This window comes from Alternaria postmessia (assembly GCF_024291825.1).
Source record: "Alternaria postmessia strain BMP 2775 chromosome Unknown scaffold_39, whole genome shotgun sequence".
Taxonomy (NCBI): Eukaryota; Fungi; Ascomycota; class Dothideomycetes; order Pleosporales; family Pleosporaceae; genus Alternaria; species Alternaria postmessia.
Window position 1 is genome coordinate 192,431 of NW_026260112.1, and position 15,529 is coordinate 207,959.

General features: G+C 51.0%; 4 protein-coding genes across 4 annotated transcripts; 1 reads left to right on the forward strand and 3 right to left on the reverse strand.

Annotated features, from left to right (window-relative positions):
- Window positions 1-3,856: 3,856 nt before the first annotated feature.
- On the reverse strand, window positions 3,857-6,770 carry J4E82_006601 (uncharacterized protein; the record flags this gene model as incomplete). The annotated part of the gene is made up of 3 exons (XM_051732857.1): window positions 3,857-5,272; window positions 5,327-6,346; window positions 6,399-6,770. 3 exons carry the CDS (start codon window positions 6,768-6,770, stop codon window positions 3,857-3,859), a joined length of 2,808 nt encoding a protein of 935 aa, XP_051587436.1.
- A 2,269-nt stretch (window positions 6,771-9,039) lies between these two features.
- J4E82_006602 (uncharacterized protein) lies at window positions 9,040-10,154 on the forward strand (the record flags this gene model as incomplete). Its single annotated transcript, XM_051732858.1, has 3 exons — window positions 9,040-9,073; window positions 9,145-9,337; window positions 9,392-10,154. The coding sequence occupies 3 exons, from the start codon at window positions 9,040-9,042 to the stop codon at window positions 10,152-10,154; spliced, it is 990 nt and encodes a 329-aa protein (XP_051587437.1).
- A 1,995-nt stretch (window positions 10,155-12,149) lies between these two features.
- J4E82_006603 (uncharacterized protein) lies at window positions 12,150-12,904 on the reverse strand (the record flags this gene model as incomplete). Its single annotated transcript, XM_051732859.1, has 3 exons — window positions 12,150-12,512; window positions 12,576-12,828; window positions 12,897-12,904. 3 exons carry the CDS (start codon window positions 12,902-12,904, stop codon window positions 12,150-12,152), a joined length of 624 nt encoding a protein of 207 aa, XP_051587438.1.
- Window positions 12,905-13,448: 544 nt separating this feature from the next.
- Window positions 13,449-15,264, reverse strand: J4E82_006604 (uncharacterized protein; the record flags this gene model as incomplete). The annotated part of the gene is made up of 3 exons (XM_051732860.1): window positions 13,449-14,216; window positions 14,267-15,053; window positions 15,125-15,264. 3 exons carry the CDS (start codon window positions 15,262-15,264, stop codon window positions 13,449-13,451), a joined length of 1,695 nt encoding a protein of 564 aa, XP_051587439.1.
- Between the last annotated feature and the right edge of the window lie 265 nt (window positions 15,265-15,529).

The following is a 15,529-nucleotide window of genomic DNA, read 5'->3' on the forward strand; positions in this document are numbered from 1 at the left end:
GCCACGAGTTCTCCAAGATGCGAAGCCTAGCCGCATACCAACCCTGGTCCCCAGTTCGTCTCAGATTCTGCAGACCGGGAATGTCGAAGATCTCAACGCAATTGCATCATAATGTATCAGAGATCAAGGTATGGTAACTATACAATCTACTCGCTCGATCTCAATGTTGCGACAAAATGCGGGGTAAGAACGATAAAACTGTTATCAAGTACTATGTACCTTTCGACATTCTCTCTTACACGTGCGCTACACGCGAGATGTTGACTACTGCATGGTGTAGCCCCACGCTGAACTTTATTTCGACTGCAGCTTGCGACCGAGTCAAGATTCATCGCTCGCCACTTCGCTTCCCCGTTGCTTTGCCGTCTTCATTCGATAGGCGGTCAACACATTACGGTCCTTCTCAATGCCGTCCCAGGCCTCGCCCCCGCCCCCCGGCCCTTTTACTTATGGTGTCACCACTGTGATCCGCGGCAACATGCGAACAGCCGGTTGAGCGTCTTTTGAACAAGGATCACGCCAACGGCTATCGGGTACCGTAAAACTACAAACTCTATTCAGCCGGCTTCATGCAGGTAAACCGTCACTTGACTGTCAGAACAGATCTAGCTACGCGGCTTTCTGACACTGTCAACATCGGAAACATGTAACCTGTAACATCCGCCACACTACCGGCCCGTCATCTTCTAAAGTTAGACTTTTTTGAAGACGCCATTGGCCCTCCATAAACATAGGACGAAAGCTCGGCTCGACTTGCACAGGTATATGACATTACAGGACTGCCCCTCAATACACTACTCAGACCTCAACGGTCATACCGTTACGTGCAGCTAATGTAAGTCCTACCACTAGATTCATGCAAGAACGCAGCCGCTGTCTACCTTTGGAGTAAGATTGTGGATTCGGTGTCAGAAACTCTCCGTGGCTGTCCGCTGGATCAAATCGATACGTGCGTTGTACTCTCTTCGTACGTCAACCAGTGCAGGAGAACCGGTATGGTTCGCACTCGTACATCGGGATCATGCATGCGAAGACTGTCTTTAAGTATCTGCGGCAATACTGTCGAATTGGCGCCCAATCTAATGACGATCCTCGTGCATCACCCCGTTAACGACGGGTCAATCTGTCAATCCGCTCCAAATCTATGTGTATCAGCGTATGTTCTATATGGGAGGTTGTGCCATCGCTGTTTTCCGGGTATAGGTACTACAGTCAACATTGTATCAGCATCAATAATAATGCCATCTTCTATTAACCCAGCGGTACATATGGTCACTCACACAACTCCGTGCACGTGTTTTTTTTTTTAGTCTCAAACCTATGCCTTCTACCTCACTATCTAGTCCCATTCCAAAAAAAAATATTATGTTTGGAGCAAATGAAGCCTAAATGCAGTTGGCGACTCAGTCACTTGGATTCACACAATGCAGAGTAATCACACCGAACCCGCAATAAGATTCCGTTATACGGACCGACATGGGGTTTCTTTAATCAGGTCAGATGGGTCTACCAAGCAGGCTTCATTGCTACTAACCCTTAATCTCGCCGTCATATCAACCAAGCACAGTGAGAGAGACTTTCTTCAAATCGAGTCAAATCGATCGAGCTAAAGGCTTTGGCTTGACTATTGACAACTACATGGCGTATTTCTGTGGGCGTGTCACCTCAGCGAGTCCTTGTTGTCGCCATTGTCCTGTGAAGACTTGTCAATAAACAACCACACTATGTAGGCTTGCTTGAATCGGGTTGAAGACGGTAATCACGATTGATAAATTTGGTTAACATGATTGACTTGTTTCACTTGTTTAAGGATTGCAATCATGATTGGCAGACTTGGTCAACTTGATTTAAGATATCCAACCACATTTGTTAAATGTACTGCTAATGCTCGAGCAAAGCTTCGATCAATTTGATTAGGCTTCTCGAATTCGCATGCGAACTTTAATCCAGACCAAAGCAAACACCGTCTTTTTCGCTCTGCTGCTGAAACTGGGTGCAAACGTCCCCACATAATTTCTGGAAAGGCAAGAATGCCTGCATCTACGAATAAGCCTTGTTGAATAACGACCAGATTGAACCTCCATTACAAAAAGCTTTCAATCGAGCTACTAACTATTAGCACAGTATACACCGAAAAACAAGCTTTCCTGTATGTTCGAGGAGGAGAAGTCGGTTTGCTATAAAGTTATCCTTGTTGACAGCGGTGTGATGGCCGTGACCGATGTTCACCTACTCTGGGGAGAACGTGGAATGATCGCTAGGCATGCACGCGCTGATCGCTCAAATCCGCTAGGATGAAGCGAGGTCTCTGTAAGGTATGTTGCTGTAGAGCTCTTCAGAGTCGACAAGAAATTGGCGCATCTCGTTGGGATCATGTATATAGCAAGGGCTGATAGATTGAAAGCTCTAACAGGGACAGTGGAATAAATCTTCAGATGGTGTCTTGCTTTTAACATTTTTGAACAAGGACTTCATGGCGAACACTGGTGACAAACGATTCTTGGGTTCTGTTCATATCGAGTGCTCAACAGCCGCATGGTGTAGGACGTGGACCGAGCGAAAGTCTTGTCGCAGTCTTTCCAGTCTTGTAGCCGAACGGTTTAGATGGCAAAAAGAAACGCCCAGTTGTCTGGAACAGTCTCTCGTATGGTAACCTGGGCGTCCAGGTTTGCTGGTTTGTGAGCAATGTGAGCGCCTTCTGTTTTGCGACTAATCTAGCATCTTCATTCAAGTAGTCTGCATAGTCATATATGTTCGCGATACCTTGATCTAGTCGGTGAAGCTCTCGGACTTGGAAAGGGTTGTGAAGTTCTTGTCTAGGGTAGCAGACGGGCTGTTGGTGATTTTCATGGTTGACAGCAGACTCGTCAACAATCAATCCAGATCAATCTGATCAATCAAGCTGTGACAATTCGTATTGCACGCCAATCCAATCCAGCATATCGTAAAATAGCAGTCAATCAAGCTCAAAATTGCCAGATTGATTGATCAGATTGATAGGATTCAATCTAATCAATCAAGCCAATTCAGTCCGGGGCGCACAGATTGATTGGCTTGATCGTTGGCAAGTCAACTTGACAATAGTGGTGCTAAGGGCGGAGAAGGTTAAAGCATTTTGGGTACAGGACGTATGCGGTATTAAAGCGAGCTTATGTGCTGACAATCGCGGGAGTTTTCTACCCAAGCAATTGGTACGGTGACCATGGGTGTGTCAACTCGCGCAAGTATAGTGTCGGTATTGAAGGTTTCTAATGTGTAGGTGTGAAGGGTTGCTTTGTAGTTCGCTCGGGGAAGGACACCTTCACCTTGGTACCAATCTCAGCCAGCTGGTAGCAGTCGAGCATAGAAAGTTCACGGATGGTAAAGAGGCATGATGTAGATGGATCGTTTGTATATCGAACAAAAGGAGAAAGTGGTATTATCCTAACAAAACAACAAATTACAAGCAGATATACACAAGAGCTATCTGCTCATCAGCCTAGCGCAATGGAAGAAAGAACACCTTGGGTTCCTCCAAGGAACTTTTCTTCTTCCACCACTTATCTTCAGGCTTTATACCTACATACTGGAGTTGCTTCCATCCATCCGTCTTTCTTCGGGTATGACGACAACAAAGACAACTCTTCTCATAGAAACATAAGGAATGACCCAAAGTAGAAGGGGGTCGTCTCAGACAACAGTGTTCTCAAGGAGAGTAGCGAAGTGCAAAACAAGAAGATAGGGTCCCTAGGTTTGACCGTTCAACGCCAGGGTAGATAACATGGTAAGGAAAAGGGCATCAATGCTAATCTCGTTTCGATCGCTAATGATAAGACAAAGTAGAGGAAGAACGGAACAAGCAACGGCGACAATCAGCTTATCGCAAGTTGTGGCGTACAGCAGTGTTGGGTCGCTGGAGTGGTGTCGCGTACTTGGACACGGGGATCATGTCAGCGTGGACATCGTTGCCATCCACATCGTCATCGTCTTCGATGATACGTGTTGGTACGACGGGAATGTCGTGCGATCGGTGCTGTAAGCTGTGACGGTCTGGTGTTGTGCTGGCGCTGGCCATGGACATGGAGGTGCTAGACCTGTGGCTTAGGTCGGGAGTTGGGGGGATGCTTGAGCCTCGGTTGGGGCGAAGCATGTTGTCCTCATCGCCGTACTCGCTGCCAATGGTTGACTGCGCGCGACCTCCAGCTGAAGACATCTGGCCGACGCTGCTGCGACGATCACTGTGGCTATCGTCTTCAGTGTCAGCACGCTGGGCGAGCTGAAGGCCCTCTACAGCTGCAGCACACTGTTCTGAGATGTTACGAATGATGTAGGCAATCGCGTCGGTCTTGTCGCGAAGGACACGGTCGGCAACGTCGACCATTGACTGGTTTGAGAAGCGCTTGGAGTTGCGTGCAGGGTTGTTGAATAGGCGCTGTTCCATGTCAGGTGTTACGTCCTCACCGTCGAGATGCTTGCCTTGTGCAGTGCTCGCCCTTGATTCCTGGCGGCTCTCAACGCCGGCTACGCCGCGGATAGTACCAACCTCAGACTTGTCCTTGATAGAACGGCGGCTCGGGGTTTGAGTCTGTGTCTCAGCGTCCTCAAACTCATCCTCGTCCTCCTCAGGAACATCCTCAAAGCCAGCATCCATGTAATTTGACATGTCGTCCTGGTTGAGCGACTTGACAATGTGCTCCATGTGGTGGGTTTGACCCTCGATGAGGGCACGAAGGTGAAGCACAACACGTTGCGTTTCGTCTCTTTGGCGCATGATGGCGCCGTTAGTGTGTTGCAGTGCAGCAAGCTCCTTCTTGTTCTTCTTCCTCTCACGCTCGAGCTCCTCAGCGATCTCTTGTTGAAGCACAAGCGCTTCGAGAGCATCATCACGCTGCTTCTCAGTACCAGACAGTCGGACAGTAAGCCTTGCGGCATCGTCCTTCTGTTGATCGATGAGACTGGTGAGGCGGCGGTTCTCACGCTTGTGGTTCTCAATTTTGACCTTGAGATCCTGGGTTTCCTTGGTGAGCTGCTCGGCGAAAGCCTGGAACTTGAGGAACTGCTGCTTCCAGCTCTCAAGCTCCTCGACCAAGAAGTTGTTTCTCTTAGTAACCTTACCGAGCTCGCTGTCCAAGCGTTGCTTGAGGTTGATGAAGTCAGTCCAGGCTTCTTGTGCGTCACGCGAGTATTGGTTGCGCTCGCGGACAATCTCGTTCAAGTGGCGCATCGACACCTTAGTCATCAATGGCTTCTTGACGGAGCCTCCAAATATGGCCTTCACTCCAGTGTTGCGGCCCTGATGTGGTATTAGCATGTGGTCAAATGTGTACTCGCGCGGCTGGGTACATACCAATTTCTCGCACACGTGGTCCATAACAGACATAACCGCGTCTTGGGTCCACCAGTCAGGATCCTGGATGCTCTCAACCTCGCCACGCATCACGATAATTTGACCCGCGGGAATGAGCTTGCCACCGCCATACGCGGATCGCAGATGCTGTGGAACACCAGTCGGTGATACTTCGCCATTAAGAGCCTGCGTCAGACGTTGGATCATCTTGGTCCTCTGGCCTGCCGTAAGGGCAGTTGGCGGGCTGGAGGTCAGGACAAAATTGCGGTCCAAATCGACAACGAGGGCATCTGTAGGGGCTGTGAAGAGCGACCGGCATTCTGAGGTTACACCAAGAATGTATGGGCCCGGCTCCTGGACCAGATCCTTGACGTGACGCGCATGTACGACGGGTACGTACAGACCGCTCCACTCGTAAACCCTCACGCAGAAGCGGATAGTCTCGGCAGCGATCGTGAGCATCGCGGGGTAATGACTGGTGAAGATGATTCGTCGTGTTGGTGACACAGCAGCCTCTATCACACCAACGATGTTGGGGATTGACAGACACGTGAAGAGTGGCCACATGGCGAAATTTTGGAACCCAGTAGGCGAGGACGGGAACTGGTAGCACAGCGCATAGTCCTTCATGTCGATTCGAACCAGGTCGTTCAGACGAGGGGCGGGGAAGCTGAGGATGCGCGACACCTCTTCGGCGTGGAACAGATTCGTAGCCTTGTTCCAGTGAATCCACATACCGCGTAGGTAGTCGCCGAGCAAGTTGTACAAAGGGTATCGGGAGAGGAAACTAAGGCAGTACGGAATCCAGTATGTCTCGTCTGGGTTATCGAAAAAGTCGGGCTCGATTCGCTTGCGGAGGTCCCGGATGGTCTCAGCCCTCTTCTCGTCAGCGCGAGACCAGACGCGCAGCGCAATGCCGTAAAGAGTGTGTGAAGAATCTTGTTGCAGAACAAAAGAGTGATGTACGCAATGCGGCTGGCTCCTGCCAGTGCAAATCTCGACGTCGTGAGGGAAACATGCCTGTAATACTAGTCAGTAGAGCGACAACAATGGCGTTGTTGTATGAACATACTCGCATAGCTGCATGCAGAGATCTCGCGATATCGTTGTCTTGCTCTAATCTTGGGCTGCTGCCCAAGATCTCAGGAAGCCAGAAGGTACCCACTGCACCCTTCATGTGCCCAATCTTGCCCTGAGATGGTGCAGGTGCCTTCACCCATTGCGACGGCTCCCGTCCAACACCGCACACCATGTAGGCATGAGTAAGAGTCTTTGGGCTCCTCGCGCCCTGCTTGACGTTGAGAGTTGACGGAAGCGGTTGGGTTATCCTCGAGTGAAGCGACGAAGTCCGGCTTGGGATGATGAGGCTGTGGTCGGCATTGTCTCTGGTGGGAGGACGCTCACTGGCGCCAGTACGAGGTCGCAAACTTAAAGAAGGGGCCATGTTGGCGGGTTCGTCGACGTCGGTCCTATCGAGGTGGCCGTTCGGGTACGGTTGTAGGGAGCGGCAGGCGGAAGAATCCAGTAATTATTATGACAGCTATAACTGTAAAAACATGAGGCTATGCGTGGAGGAGTCGGATAGGCAACCCGCGAGGACAAGAGAGAGCGGACCGTGAGTACTTTTACGCACTCCGTCAATTGAGGGCTCCGAGGTCACCTTGCTGCGGGCAGTAGAGGAGGGTAGCAGCAAGGGGGAATGATGGCTTTTGGGGAGCTCTGCCGCAGCGCGCGGACTGGATGCTGGGGGTTGAACGACCCGGAGACTAGCATGGGTGGCTTTCACAAGTTTCGGTTCGAGGAAATGAGAAGCATATCCCTGCTCCTTCGCAGGGTCCGTCTCCGGGCACGGTGCACGGCGCTGTCAGGGGCGCTTTTCCTGGATAACGGCTCGCTCGACTTCCTCGAGCGGCGCGACGGCAGCAAGGGCCGCAATCAAAGAGACGGGCGGTACAATGTACATTGTTGTGATATCTCTCTCTTTGCACATGCTGTGAGGATTCCTGCAGCCACGTCAAGCACCCGAAGCTCTGGTACCACGACTCGGTCAGCGAGAGCGTGCAGCGGCCTCAGCAGAGAACCCCCGCTGGTGGCAATAGCGCCGTATGGAATGGTCTTATGCTGAATACCGCATTGGGATGGATTCGAATCATTCGCAAGCCTTGTGCACGATGAGCACGTCTGCAGCGTGCATCCTCGCAGCAGCATGCATGAGCAGAGTTCCCGCACTTGCAGCTCGGACGGACCGCGAATGGAAGTGCTTAGAAATTGGCGAGCCATACCCCTGACGGCTGGTGGCTATCGGTCGCTGCCCAGCACGCGGTACATGAAGATCGCTTTCAGGCCCGCCAGGCACGTTTGATCCTGCGTAGTAGCTGGGAGGCGGGAGGCCCTTTCTGCAGGAGAGTTACGTCTAAGATGCACCGTCGAGATGTCGACCAGATACTCGATCGGCTCCACAGTCCGGTAAAGTGTGGTGGCCACGTACAGTAGTCTCGCGTGTAGTGGACCCTCTAGAACCAGACTTCGTTGTCTGCTGAGCTTTGCGGAGAGCAGCTGCAATCCGTGAGGCTGAAACACCGGGCAGTAATGTTATCTGGCAAATCGGGCGGCTTCGCCCAGGTTCTGTCGCGCAAACAAGGACAGGACTGGCTGCAGCCGGACACGACGAGAACGACTCGATTGCCTCTCAACAGCAGTAGACGAGCGCAAGCGCATAAATCGGCGCTCTCGACGTCGGTTTGATCTGCGCCTGGTGGACCTCGATGTAATTTGGCGTGGAGAATACTCCGACGCACTTAAGGAAAGGGTTCCCAGTCGCCCGAAGCCTGGCGAGTGTGCTGGCGGCGTGCGCCTGCTCCGACCATCGTTCGTTGAAAGGCCACGGATAAGCCGCCAATTTCCATGTTTATGGGAAGTTTGCGCATAGGGGTACAGTGACCGAGAGAGTGGAAAGCGTCGCAATAGATCTGCACTAGACGAGCGAAGAGCAGCGGACAGAGTTTTTGGATGTCGCGCTAGTCCAAACCACACAAACTTTCATAGCTGCTAGCATCTGCAGTCTTGCGTGCAGCATCGATCTAAGCAACGTTGCGAAATTGCTTACAGAGTAGATCTGCATGATTGTCACTCTACTGTAAAACTTGCATTCTGGTGCCGGTCGTCGCATCTTCAGACGGGACGATATCTGACTACAGCCACAACGCCGATATACGAAACTTTCCCTCGCGACCCATCATTGCCTCACACGCCACAATACGCGTCGCATCGATCAACTGCACCTACCGCCAGACCTTCCCTGCGCCTGTTCACGCCTACGGCTTCTCCGCCGCCCTTGGTGCGAAAGCGACTTCCCGTCGTGCCCCATCGCGCGCCAGATTTGAGGGCCTAAGTATTGGCGATCTGATATCACGTTATTCGTCTCCACTATTTGGGCGATATGACAGATGCAATGTTGCTGAATGAACTATGCAGTATATGGTATGTCTAGCTGGATTCCCCCCGTACTACGGGTAATAAGTTGGAGAAGTTCATATTCACTGGCAATCGACCTGATTTCTGCTCTACTTGCCTGTGAAATTAGCCAACACAACACAGCCGAGACGGAACAGAAAGCTAACAACCAATTAGCCATAGCAGCAAGTCCAAGTACAAATGTCCTGGGTGTAGCGCACGTACATGCTCGCTGCCATGCTACAAGCGTCATCAACAAAATGCGCAATGCTCAGGCAAGCGAGATCCAACAAAGTTTGTTAAAAAGTCTGATCTGGTAACCCCAAAGGGTATTGATCACGATTACAATTTCCTTTCGGGTATAGAACGTAATCTTGAAAAGGCCGAGAGGGTTGCAGGCGCTACAGCTGAGAGCACTCCTCAAGATGGTCTATCTAGCCGCCAGCGAGCGGGCGTCTCGTATAGTAAACTCGAAAATGCTGCTGGCGTTAAGATCGTCCAGGCGCCGAAAGGCATGAGTAGACAGAAGGAGAATAAGTCACACATGTCTGCAACAAAGTAAGTCTCCTAGCACCAGCGTACTCACATGACACTGCTGATCTACGTGTTCAGAAAGGCTTCACGGAACATAGTATGGACCGTCGAATGGTTTGATGAAACCAAGAAACGTGTGGTTACTGAGACATCCTCTACACAATCGATAAAGGACGCACTGCCCTTCGTACAGCATGGCACAGACGGTACAAGTAAGAAAAGAAAGCTGAACAGCGAAGCCCCTCGTCGTGAAGGTTCACCAACAAAATCTACGCCACAGCCGCAGGATGACGTTGCGCCCGCTTCAACGGATCAGGTCAACAATGCGGAGGCAGAGGTAATCTCCCCCGCACGAGGAACCCCTGCTCCAGAGCAAAAGGAACGCGCCTCCAAAAGACAAGCGGACATGACAGACACGCGTACTCGAGACAATCGTGATGGTGAGCCAAGCACCCAATCCATGGGCGATGAGCAACATAGGGTTTTTCTGCTAAAGCCACGCACGAGCACAAATCGCCACGTCCTCATACCTCTAGATCCTTCTCTCACCCTAGGTGAAAGCTTACACGGGCGCACTATCCTTGAATTTCCAACCATTCATGTATTCCCTGTTGAGATGGAGAAGTTGCCAGAAGACTTCATGTTAGAAGCAGAATATGCCTTGTTGGAGGGAGAGCAACAGAAAGAGTTTGACGAGATGATGAAGGAGCTCGATCCTGAGATATTGCGACGCCTGAAAGAAGGCGATGGTAATGTACAGATGCACGACAGAGCCGACGAGGATGTCGATAGTAAGAAGATACTAGACGTTCTCAAGCAGGATCTAGGAGGAAGGTTGTGATTTGCGGACCGAGAAGCGCAGTTACCAGAAAGTAATCCACTACAGCTAGCACTAAGAAGGATACGTAGTGCCAGCAAGCAGATAGAGGTATCGGATCACAAACGGCAGGTAGATAGACAATCGGAGTATTTCCTTTTGTCGCAGAAGCACTTTGCTCCCATGTTATCACAATCACATCGGCTCTCCCTTTTCGAGCAACACCATCGTCCCATTTCCAACGTTTCGATACTCTTTCCAGTCGCTAATGACCAGGGTCCTTCTTCCCCTCTTACCCCAACCGGAACAATACCCTGCTTGTATACTTGCTTTCCCTGAACTCGTCATCTCTCGGCCCGGTTGGAATTGCTTTTTTAACGCACGAATACGCCATACGCCACCCGTCATGGCTGTCAACGGTGTACCAGCGTTTCAGGTTGCATTGACAGCCTTACTTTTCTTTTTGGCACTGTCGTCCCATAGTCTACTATTATGCAGGTCGTCAAACACGTGTACAGCTGACCGCTCTCCATCGTCCCGCTGCCGAGCCGCGACGCCCTCTACCAATATCCTACAGCGAGCATCCGCCCCACATCACCAGCCGTCGCAACCTCAATCATCAACGTCAACATCATGAAAGTCAACCTAGGAACACCGACTAATACCGGGACCGATGCCGATGCCGATAAGAAGTGCTATCACAAGGATCCCCCGTTCACAATGACACAGCGTCCCCTTCATCATGACTTTGCCAGGTCCACCCAGCCCCTCGCGTAGCTTCAATAAGGTTTTCTCATACCATTCCCATCGCATACCCCTACTCCGCGAAAATATGGGGAAACAACTGAGTGGCAACGCGCCATCCCATTGAGTTCAAGATATTAGGACTAGGATCGAGGATCATTATCTCTAAAGAGAGACGCAACGCGGCATCATTGAGATCTTAGCGCCATTTCACATATAGCACCACATGTGGAGTCGCGCGCAAAATGTCGGATTGATATACCGGTGCCAATGGTTGCCAAATGAATTTACCTTGATGGCGGAGATGAAATTTTGTAGGACTACTTGACTTTTCGTGCTCGATTGGGGCTGTTCATTGGGCGAAGGATGCCGATGTCCCACCGTGCTCGGAGGTTAGGTGCTATGGCGTGTCCTGAAAGATTGAATATTTGAGATCATTCTACTTTCGCGGGCTGATGACTGCGATAGCCGTTAGATTCTAGGTCTGCTCCGCAGGCGGATGATGGGCAGAAGGGATGGCGGAGGTGTGCTCGGAGATGATGCTCAGCATATTGCGCAATCATAGGGTAAGCCAATTTGAATGTCGCTGGGCATGAATTTGTTGTCTTAAGCGGACTTGAATTCGTCCGATGGTGTTCATTTCGAGAATATCCCACGTAACGCACAATGTCCGTCGACACGGCTATACAGAGTCTCGAATTCAATAGCATGTGTAACACGCTATCTGGTCCCAAAGCCAGCCACTCGGGTTTCGTTCCTCGAGGCAGGGATCAGGTGGCTTTGCCATTGCGGCATGGAGCGTCATCAGGATCGTTCACGTCGACTAAGACTGTGCCGTATGAACTGTTGGAAATCCCTTCCTCTACACATCCCAGTATGACCCCAAACGTGCTTGAACGGACTGATGCAGTAATCTGAGCGAGCAGAGTACGCGGTATACGTATGGCTGTAGAGATTGATGCGACTACGTTATGCGCGCGTAGGGCGGCTAGTGAAACAGCTGCTTATGGCTATCAACTCCTAGGAGGGAGATTTTTGCGTGGTTGTAACTTATGTATGGAGTCTGGACGGTACCTGGGCGTTAGTATGTGTAACCATCCTAGTCTGTGTGAAGAGACGAATAGTTTGCAAAAGTCTTTGGTCAGCTTCGATCATCCTTCGTGCATCGACGTAGGAGTCTGCCAATCTTGTTCGATTATTTATTCAATCCAAGCAGCAATGGAACTTTCGTGATCCTATGTCGCTTTAGGCCTTGTTGTCCCTTCATCTAGAGACCTACTTCTGGAGCTCCAATAAGCCCTTGCTCTGCAAGTACTCGATAATCTCCTTGACGCTGTCCTCAACACTCTTCTGGTCACTCCTGATGTGAATCTCGGCGTTCTCAGGTGCCTCGTAGGGCGAGCTGATACCTGTGAATTCCGGGATCTTGCCTTCCCTTGCCATCTTGTACAGACCCTTGGGGTCACGCGCCTCAGCGACTTCGAGCGGCAAGTCAACGAAGACCTCGACAAAAGCCAAGGGAGAGTCTGAGCCGGTGGTTACAGCGTGCAGTTCGCGCGCCTGCTTGCGGTCGGCCTTGAAGGGAGAGATGAAGGATGTGATGGCGATTGTGGACGAGTCAGCGAAGAGCTTTGCGACCTGTAAAGGGATATGTCAGCTGGCAAACTCTCTCGCAGGCGTATTCTGCGCAAAATGTCGTACCTCAGCAATTCTTCGAATGTTCTCGTTTCGGTCCTTCTCGCTGAACCCAAGGTCCTTGTTCAGTCCGAATCGGACATTGTCGCCATCAAGACGGTATGCCGCGAATCCAAGATGGAGGAGATGCTGCTCCAGTGCTGTCGCAATGGTCGACTTGCCAGATGCAGATAGTCCAGTGAACCAGATGGTGAAGCCCTTCTGCTTGCGGTATGTGTTGCGCTCGTCGCGCGAGAGCGATGGGTGCCATGTGATGTTGCTGTTCAGATTGTCAGTTCGTGTTTTCTGTGTTGCGCGTTGACGCGGGGTAGGTATAGTGGGGCTCACGTTGACATTTTGAAAGCTGTGATGGAGGTTCAGAACTGGTGAGGAAGACAAGGAAGTGAGAGAAAATAAAGTCTAATGAGGTTTGCTGTAGAGTAAAGGTATCTTATGCCGACAATTGACGGGTGAACGGACGACCAGTATTTCAAACGCGATCTCTAGGCTGTTGAGAAACATCGAATTCTTTTAGCGTTAATGACGCGATACAGGTCCACTCATGAGCGGGTAAGGCTGAGAGCGGAAAACATTCCTCACACAAGACATGAGACTATGTCTAGATAGGTAGGACTAATGCGATGCTTCCATGGGGCCCACTCAATCACTTTCAGGTACAGCCAGTGGCCATGAAGAAACAAGGAAAAGTTACCGCGAAGTGCATAGAAGCTTGTTCCATTTGAGCTGTACCCAGTAACTTGAGTCCACGATGATAGTCTGCCCTGAAGACATACACGGTATCTCGTTTCACAGTATGTTGATGTAAAGTACTGCGTATACCTTCAGGTAACTTCTCTGGCCAACCTACAACGCATCAAAACCGAGCATCTTCGTGCTTGCTCAAAAGTACCCGTTTCCCCCAAAGCTCGCAGCCCTCGCTCTTTGTCTCTTTTCCCTTGCTCTTCCATCATCCTCGAACCCGTAAGCAGTCTGTACATCCCCTCTGCTCCCGCTCTTCTTCAAACCCCCACTTGGTGGAACAGGATCAAAAGGCTTCCTCCTCCTCACAAGCTGGTATCCCCTATCCAACTCCACCTCAATCGCACACCTGATCTTGAGCGCTGTGACTGCCGGCCAAACACTCCGTTCTCCCTTCAATATCCAATAGTCAATCGCCTCTTTCGTGGGATTCTCGAGCAGCTTGAAGAAGTCGCTTGGAGTAAGTTCAGGCACCAGCGTGAGACTTGGGCCTGGAATGTTTTCGTCCAAGAGGAAACGACGGATGGAAGGGGGCAGTAGGCCCAACTCGTCGAGTTGTTGCAACCTATGCTGAATCTCTAGAACTACCAGACGCAGGATCGGCATGCTCAGTCGCCAGCGGCCATCTTGTTTGGGGTTAGGATGATGTGAGTCTGAGCGTAGGAAAGGTGCGAGGTAGGGCCTGGCTTGCGAGACGATGAAGTGGTTTACGTTGAAGAGCTCGCCGATGCGATGAAGGGGGGACTCGCGGTCTCGGTACGAGGCGTGTGTGTAGGGACGGAAAGTGGTTTTTGAAGCTGGAGACCAAGGGACAATATTGCCTTCATCGTCCTTGCACATCATTGTTACGGAATGGTAGAGGGTCGAGGAGGCTGTGGCGTTGGAGGCAAGAGCTGCAGACCAGACAAGCTAGGAAAGTTATTCTCTGCTTGTACACATGGAGAGGGCTAAGTACTTACGACATTAGGAGCGGTTAGGTAGTTCAGAAGGTTCGGTATTCCTCCACCACTAGCTGTCGTTACGGTGATATTCAGCACTCTTTTCGTCCTCGTATAAGCCTCTTCAAACGTCAAGTCTCCCACGTTTGCCCTCAGGACATTTTCCAGGACTCCAACATCAAGAAAGTGCCCTTCTTTCCACCATCGCCTCAAGCGGCGTATCAGTGTGCCTATCCAAGCGGTTCCTCCAGCGCCCTTCCTGTAGGGACGGTTTGTGAATGCCGTCAAGTCAATCGTGTTGCCTGTCAGGAACTCCAATAGCTCATCTTCGGTATGCACACCCACCAGTGCCGCTATCAAAGCACCCGTAGCAGTCCCAGCTATGATTCTAGGTAGTAACCCACGCAGATGGAGCGCTTTTACTACACCAAGATGACACATGCCGAAGACCTGTCCACCCTGCAGCACCAACACAGATCTACCAAACGCTTGCCTTGTGTCATGGAGAACATCCAATTTTGCCTGGTTTGTTAAGCCAGTATCCGAGTTTCGCGACGTAGGGTATTGGGTGAGGTTCTCGATGGCGTATGCGACTTGCGTGACATAGTCTTCGATCAATAGCTTCGTGCCGGCGTATGCGCGATTGTACAGGTTCGGCGCTGTTATGTTGCCGAGATTGCGTACGAGCCCGCTGCGAAGAAGGTTGATAAGCCCAAGGATGTCATTGTCCTCTTGAGCTTCGTAGATGGCGGAGAGACGTTGATGGATAAGGCGATGGTCGTAGTCTTTGCTTATGGCGGTCTGTCGCCTATGCAGTCGTTATCAGCAATTTTCCGGTGCGAGTATTTCCACTTAGAATTGAACGGCAAGTCTGCTTACCACATGTCGTAGTCGAGCACTTCATCGAGCTTATACGCAGCCGCCTCCCATTCCTCGAATAGCCGCGCATCACCGATAGCTTCCAGAAGTAGATCTCTCTGGCTCTTCTGCACCCACCACGCGTATAGTTTCTTCAACATATCAGCATTCTATCCGAAGATGTAGTAATTGACCCAGAATGGCCATTCAGTAGCAAAGGGAAGCTGACGCACTCGTTGCCAAAAGAAAGCCACGTCGAAGAAGCACAGGAGGAAACTCCACAGCGCTCCCGACACGACGTTCAGCGCTTCACTCATGGCGTAGAGCTATTTCGGATAGTGATCGGCTGATAGCGCCGCTGTGTCAATAGTCGCATGTTCATTCGTCGCGTTTGCGGAGATGTAGTGCCGTTGAGCATGTGGGAAC